General features: G+C 44.6%; 1 protein-coding gene across 1 annotated transcript in view; it reads right to left on the reverse strand.

Annotated features, from left to right (window-relative positions):
• Positions 1-5,772: 5,772 nt before the first annotated feature.
• LOC142587590 (uncharacterized) overlaps positions 5,773-8,258 on the reverse strand; it is a 24,070-nt gene continuing 21,584 nt past the window's right edge. The window contains exon 5 of the mRNA XM_075698720.1: positions 5,773-6,009. Coding sequence (XP_075554835.1) covers positions 5,834-6,009 — 176 coding nt within the window. The 3' untranslated portion in view covers positions 5,773-5,833. The remainder of the gene's footprint in view (positions 6,010-8,258) is intronic.

Raw genomic sequence — 8,258 nt, forward strand, 5'->3', positions numbered from 1 at the left:
TTTGAGCTCCTTATTTTGCTGTACGCACTGCCTCACAACTTCAACAAAAGTTGCGGACTGGGACCCACTTTGGCCACTGCAACTGGTTTTTTCATCTCTTTTCAGGCGTGGGAATGTCCTCCATGTTTTCGAGTCTGGCTGTGATCTGGTCGCCGAGAAACTTGGACACTTTTTGCTGCAGCAGATCGAACAATCGACTCACCCACAGAGGACTTTGCCGTCTTGCTAGGCTCAGGTCGCTCACTGACGTTGCTTGTTACCACGCTACGAACTTCCGACTCTAACACAGGGAACTCAACTTCTGAATCTAACGCCGGGAACTCGTCACTTCCAGGTATCCGCTTCTGAGTAGGTTGTGGTTTGGGACCACTAACGAAGGACACTCGGCGGTGTAAGGCGCTTACACGGAAGGGGCAGCCACCGAAACTCGCGAGCTGGTCACCACCACAATTAGCGCAAGCGAAATCTGCCTTGCAGGCTTTTGTAATCGTGGGCGCCACCGCATCGTTTGCAACGTTGATCTTTGATGCAAACTTTGGCTACATGCCCAAAGCGTTGGCACCTAAAGCATCGGGGAGGAGGTTCAACGAATTCTTTGACTGCATGCTTGGTAAAACCGAGGTCAATTTTTTCGGGGCGCTCGGTGTTGGGAGCAAACGTTATCAGAACAGAGTTAGTAGGTTTCGCTGCCCATTCTTATTCTTGAGTCTCCATCCGGCGCATCAGACGTTTCACGTGCAGAACACCTTGCGGTTTCAAGTAGTCAAGAAGGTCGCTTTCCGAATACCACACTGGTACTCCCCTAATAACACATGTGTTAGTCATGTAGGAGTGGGGCAGCCGGGCTTTAACTCTTATGTCACCAATCTGAGAGCACCGGAGAAGAATGTCAACTTGCTCTTCCGTTGCGATATCTAAATAAAGAGCACCTTGCGTTGTGAAGCGGCTGCGAATCGGGGCAGATCTCAGCAGTACTTTGATGGCTTCGAAGAGCTGATAGGGTTCCGATCTCTCAAATCAACTTCTTTCTCTGTTGGCAAAACTACCACTGGGATTCCGACCGTTCTTTGCTTCCGATGACTCACCACCTTGAAGACGTCGCTGTCCACTTCCGCCATACCGGCCACTTCCTCGTCAGGGTCGACGATAGTTGTGTCGTCCCCACTGATCGATGATGACGCACTGGACTGCTTATCGTCCCTGATGTCTGGCAGTTCCACACCTTGCCAGGTCATGGCCGCCTCCGCCACGCTGGCTTTCTTCGGATGGCGCTGTCCCTTTAAAGATGCCGGCGCCGGAGCAACCGTACCCTTCCCATAGGGACAGTACCGCCTTAATGATGCGGCCGTCTTCGAAGGATATAAATAACTCACTTAATGAATAACAAAACCTATGCAAAAATTACAGAGCTGAGGTGACAACAGATCAAACAGCGTCGTCTTCCAACGGCGGAGTTTGACACGCGGGTTTATGAGCCAAGAATGAAATAAAATTTAATTATAATAAAGAACTAAAATAAATCAATAAAGATCAACTTGCGGCCATAAGGAGTAATGCTTTCGCACACGTAAGCAGCCTTACGTGTCCCTGCAAAACCTTTTATTTCGGTTCAGTTAGTGTTGTAATCGTTAGCCTCCCATGGAAAACATTTTGTATTGGACTGCACAGTTCAGTTGACCGAGTCACAGCGTTTACAAAAAGAAATTTACATTATTAATTTCCTTTTATGTTGACGTGACAGAGAAACAAAAACACACCACTAAATTAGTAAAACATAAAAAACAATTTCTTTCTTCGAACACGTTTGAACCGGCTCGAAGTAGAACAGGATGCTGCTCGGGAACCTAACGCAGAACCGAACCCGAAGGACTTGAACCCGTACCGAAGCCGTAAAAATACCTTTTCGACACCCAGAAAAACCGACTTCTTTATTTCAAAAATGTCATCCGATTTTAATCTTGGCGTTTTCATCATACCATCTTCGTCGTTTGATCGCCTTTATTCCTAGAATGCAGGGGTTGCGCTAATTGGCACGAGAGAAAAGAAGACGCAATACGACGGGCAAGGCGCTGACATTCAACTGACGGATTTTATTAAGAACACGTATACATACCCCCCATGCCAAACGCGCGCTAGTTATATGCAGGAAGAAAGGGGTAAAAGGTAAAAAAAATATAATTGAACTGAGTGTACCCCAATTGCCGCGAAGCGAAAAAAAAACAAAACAAAAACCGCAAAACGAAAAATAAGAAAGACATGTCACGCGTTTTCATTGTGAAGGGAAATCTAAAATATGCAATTCACAGTCGAAAAGGTTTAGCAGTGGCTGGCATGCTGACCCGGCAGTATCCTGCAAAGTGTGACTGCGTTGTCCTTATGTTGCACACAAGCTCCATAAGGCGCTTGTTTAATCACCTGCTCGTCTGGTAAATACGTCCTCACTTGAGACGATGATTAGTTTTATTGGAGTTTATGAGCGCAAGAGCTCCTCATGTGGGAGGCATCTAGTACACCGCCGCGCCTTTGCGTGGCACGTACTTGATCGCGTCTCTTTTCGTGCAGGCCGCACGTTCGTCGTTTTCACCTTGTAGGCGTCTACGTCCGCACACACCCGGCCTAACGTGTTGGCAGCGGAAAAAAAAACGTCGATCTCATACACGGCAGCACATTTTTCATGCCACGTGAAAGACGACATATGTACCGCATAACTGCCTTCCTTCTACTTGCATCCACAGCAAGTTCCCTCCTTCATGTTTCTTTTTTCGTGCCTTTAAAAAGCTTTTGCGAGCTATTCGTTAATGCTCACTCAGAAAATCATGCTTCCTCGAGCTACAACAGCTTTTCCGCCATGCTTGACGTCATCTGGTGCACACATGTCTTCGTTAATGCTGCTGGAGGCCGCGAGCTGGCTATACCGTTCTTCACAAGATTGGGTAGTGCGGAACGGTAAATTAGGAGTTTTTTTTTTATCTGGGATGGTATCGGCGATGGTGAGTTGGGATAAGCTGCAGCCTAAGGTGTACGTATTGTAGCTCCTCATATTCAGGAATTTTAAGGGTAAACTTGAAGGCATGTTCTGTCTAAAGACTTCAAGGGTATCTTGCATAGAACCTGCCGTGTCCTTTTTGTTCATAAACACTACGTATTCATCGACATACCTGAATACCCTTTTGGATACAAAGCAGCTCGGTCGACTTCGACCTTTTGGACTGCGAATTAGATATTTTGGATTTCACTTGGCAAAGCAGGCGTGCGGTCTTTTTATTGTCTTTGTTTCTTTTTCGTTTGTGTTTTGTATGGGTTTTCTTTTACTTCGCGGCTATTGCAGCGCACTGAGGTCAAGTACGTTCTTTTCTTATTTTACCTTGTTTTTGTTTTCATATTATAAGCGCAGGGTTGCCATGGCGCGTGTATAAACGTGTTCTTAATAAAATTGATCAGTTAAACATCAGTGATTTGTCCGTCCTGTTGTGCGTTCTTTTGCCCGTGTCCGTTTAGTGATATCCCTACCACAATGAACAGCTGCCTAAGTCGCCCTGTTTACTATTGTTCATGTCTTCTTCATGGTTTTGTCGCAGTTATGGCGTCTTCATCATATTCTAGTCGTCATGCTATCATAATCTGGGCTAACGTTGGCGGGTGAGTGATATAACAATGTGGGCCGATCCCGGAGGCAGTGTATATCGCACGCAGCGGAAGCAATGGAAATATCCCAAAGAGAACTACAAATTAGTTATCAACGTTCTAAAACTGGCGCAGCGTAACCTGGAAAAGAAGAGACAAGCCGAGCCGGCAAGAAGAAACAGAGCGCCAAATTGTACCGCAACATGTACAACTAAATTGTAGCGCATCATGAAAAAAAAAAAAAAAACTCGCCATACAGCTTTCTGTTGCTCGATACGTGCTATATAAGAGTATTTTTCCGAGCCTGAAAGAGGACCGCGAATACACGCAAAATTCCATGAGCGACCAGTAGCACGGCAATTTTACCTGTGCTCGTGGATTTCTTTCAGGCTAGGAAAAACACATTTTAAGTAGCACATATCGGGAAATGGCAAGCTGTATTGATAGTTTTTCGTGTTGCTCTCCGATTTTCTTATTGACAGTTTTCATCTAATTTTAATATTTCAGAAGTTGAGTAATCAATTAAGGCAATATGTGCAATTAGGCGAAATGCATTCAATAACCTGAGTATCTCCAAGCGACGGCAAACAACATTACCTTGCTTTAGTCCAGCTACATGGCATTTGCATATATTTAAAGCTTGTATAGGATATGCTGTACATGTATTGAACATGCGCAATGAAGCATCAGTTTTTAGTAGCGCTGTGTCTTCATTTTATGTCGTCTTGCCTACCACGTTTGCGTTGTGCCTCAAATAATGCAGCACTAGCGCATCAGTCGGTTCTGTAGAATTGGTTTGAGAGATCACACTGCAGCGCGCAGAAAGTATACCTGGATAACCAAAAGGAAATTCAGGCGTGAGAAGCAGTGTTCGCGTAGCCCAGGACTAGACCCTATGATATACCGACAGTCCGAGGCTCAGCTTTTCTCGGGCAACACACAACCATTGTGCCTGTTTCAGTGCCAATATTGAGACCTTCAAGGCCTCACTTCCGAGACAACAAACATCTTTGGTTATAGAAACACGCGTTGAGTAAACGAGTGTTTGAAAGCACTTGACACCTGGGGACATCTATTCATATGTCGCAGTTGCTGTGTGTATGCAAGGAATGCAGCATGAATTTATAAACGTCGGTAAAATTCAAGTAACACGTTTTCAAGTCAGCTTCGCAAGAGAGAGCAACACACGTAGGACTGTGTACATTATCTTGCAATTCACATTGCGAAATAGTTCGACTGTCCAAAAATAGATCACATTGTCCAAATGTAAAAATTGTATGTCAAGAACGACATTCTTGGAGCAATTTCCATGTCGTCCAGAGCGCTCCTCTTAGCACACTTTAGGCATGAAAGAAAGCCATAGTGTATTTAGATGCCTTGCAAAAATGCATTATTATAGGAATTAGACTAGCTTTCATATACATAGTTTAGTTTCTCAAAAGTCTATAGCTGTAATTTGGTTTACAGCGCTGATTTCCGCACAGAACGTAAGGGAAAGAATAGAAACGACGCACAATTACGCAAGGGAGAACTTTTCTTTCTTGGCATGGGCAAGACATAAATCCTATCAGTCGCAGAGGGGCCACTGCATTACCGTCAGCCTAAGAGAGCACGAACGTATGACAAGAATGCTCATTTGAATAAAGAAAAAAGGTACCCTGGCGTCACAAGGTGCGCGGTGTGGCTGCAAAAATATAGGCAAGGTAATAGACACTTTAGCGGTGTTTACATAAACTATACTATAGCCTATTGCATTTTTGAGCGCATCACACAAATAAATATGGACGTTGGTAACATGTGGTGCATCTTCTACATTAAAAAGTGCGCACTACTTACTTTCGTTGATTTTCATTCCGCTGGTAAGTGAAGGAAAACACGCGGCTGCCAGCGCTGTTCATTTGTTCCCTTACAGTGATTGCAATACGTCAGAGTATAAATGCACCATGAGAGGCAACTCGTCCGTTTTGAACCGCCTTAACTCACCACATAAATTGGATTCGGTTTCTTAGCCCATAGACGCCGTTTTCGTAGATGCAATGCGCTAGAGATGCGACGACTTGCCTCCCTCATCGCATTCATGCAAACGTCCCGTTTCTATGGCCACCGTTACAATACAGCACAAGAAAAACGCAGGTGCTCAGTGTTGCATTTGCTTTTTTATTAAAGGTCATCCTCAAATATTGCGCATTCAGTTTCGGTAAATGTTTCGCTACACTGATTTTGTATCTGTAACTAGGTAGTAAGGTAGAATCGCCTGACAGTAGGGCTGATAAACACGTGCTTGACGAATGAGCAGGTCATCAAACCCTTCCTCGCAACCTTGGTCCGGGCCCTGGATGATGGAGGAATTTCTAACTCGCAGTTCGTACCAGCGGATGGGCGGCGCTAGAGAAAGAGCAGATCAGGTGAACCGCAATTATTCTAGCAGAAAAAAATTGACATTCTTTCGTAATACAATCCGCGGTAACGTGCACAACCGAACAATAGAACAACATACGCAGAACACTAGAGTTTTCAAATTATCTCTGACTCGACGTGCATGAACATAATGGGCGACATTATTTTGTGTGCTTTGTGTTTCACTTCCATCACCGTGATTTCTTTTTTCTCTGAGCTTCGTAGTGTAATTCGGAAGATGACGTTTGGCATCTCATGCACTGTACAAAAATAACAACCGTGTTGTTTTTGCCTTGCAGTACGCAGTAAGTATCTGTACCGGGCACAAATAAAAGGAAGTTGTCCGGCACTTCATGTATGAGAATTAAGGCATGAGCCAGGGCCTCTGATGCTCTCTAGTCAACGTTCAAAGTAGGGCATTCTTGGCCTAGCCCCCAGTTTGATGTCCTTGCGGCAGTCATTTTCTTGCCATGTAAAATAGGCTAATCCCTGAGATAATGTAAAGCTTAACCAGACCGAACCCAGAGGTGCAATCAAAACTTGTGTTAATCATGAAGATTGTAATGCTAAACCAGCTAGGTGCGGGGATGATTAAAGGAAATCTAACCATAAATAATCGAACGTATTGACGAAACCAGATAGAGTGACGCCGGAACCAATCATCACACCAAACATGATATGCGTCTTCGGAAAACTTCTTTATGTTTGTAATCTCGCCTGATCATCTAGTAGGTAATGTGTCAGTACACAAAGCAATGGCAATTGATTTCATCATGGGTTCTAGAGACGTAACGAAGTAGTAAACATGACTTACTCTGGTGCATATTTATCTTTATATACAGCTTTGATTACGTTTTTTTTTTACATCTCAATCAAATTCGCATCGGCTTTCAAGTCATCAGTGCTCCGCGGTGTATACCGTCCTTCCTTGTGAATTTGTGTTAACTTTTTGTAAAATGCGTTCAAAATAATATGCTATTTCACACATCTAATGTACCTGCTTGTGATTTATTCAAAAGAATTCAAGAAATATTTTCTATAACAGATGGATCATGGGATCGGCCACATTTTCTTTCTTGCATGTAAAACTTCTCCGTCACTCCTAGCATCGTACATAGCCGGGCCAAAATATTATTACAACACTACTGGATACAATTGAAATGAACGCAGTCAATGTCTCACGGAAATATCTTTCTATTTCTTGCCATCATTTGCTTAACTACACTTCCCTTCAATTATTCAATTTATCATACTGTAGCGCAAAAGTGTAGCGCAGCAAAGACGGAACAATAGGAGGGTGAAGTGCACTTGTCTTTCGAGCGGCTCAGTGTGGGCACGGCAGCCCTTCTCCCCTTTTCATCAATTCAGCTTTTTATAACCGCACCCCACCGTAACAGTTTTCGGGGAGGTACTGGCTAAAACGACAGTGCTACGGAAGAACGACGCGAACCGACGGGTAAGGTTCAATCGGTGGAGCTTCGCCGAAGTCGCCGAATCGTCCGTCTAACCCCAGAGATGGCTTCCGGCGGTGACAATTCGCCCCCTTCTTTCAGCGTCCCATGGCAGCCCTACATCGAGCCATGAATTTTCGCCATAATAGCCGTGGAAGACGTAGACGAATGACTTATTTTACAACAACGAGCAAATTGGTTCAATTGCTGGAATGTTAGCACCCTGCTTAACAACGTTGCTTTTTTACTCAAGGAAACGGCGTCTCCCTGGCTTGAAAACCACGAAGAAAGCTTGGCAATGTGGGAAAATTTCGCAGAAAAATCAAGAATTGCTTCGGAGGACCGACAGCTTAAAAGAATCGTTGAAAGAAAAAGCTAATGCAGCAGTCTCAAGTTTCCAGCGAAACTTGAGTAACGTACATCGAGGAAGTTCTCAAGTTGTGTAACGCCCTGGATCGTCAGATGACACAATACAACGTAGGCTATGTCCTAAAGGGGATCGTTGAGGACGTGTACCAGTTTCTCATCGAAAAAGACACTTTGGAGTCCATAAGTGACGTCGTTCAGCCCTTTCGCACATCTGAAGCACTGAGAGCTCGACGTATGACGCGAAGCTTTCGCCGCTTGTCTAAGTCAACTAACGTCGCTAGTGTTGTCGTGGTCCCAGGTTCAGCCAACCTCGCGTCAGTGGTTCGGCAAATGGCGCGCAAAGCGCTTGACCGACGTGAGGTGGTTTCCCTCTCGACTCCTCGAATTCGAGAGCGTTTTTCTTCCGGCGATTTTCGT

This window comes from Dermacentor variabilis, chromosome 7 (genome assembly GCF_050947875.1).
Source record: "Dermacentor variabilis isolate Ectoservices chromosome 7, ASM5094787v1, whole genome shotgun sequence".
Taxonomy (NCBI): Eukaryota; Metazoa; Arthropoda; class Arachnida; order Ixodida; family Ixodidae; genus Dermacentor; species Dermacentor variabilis.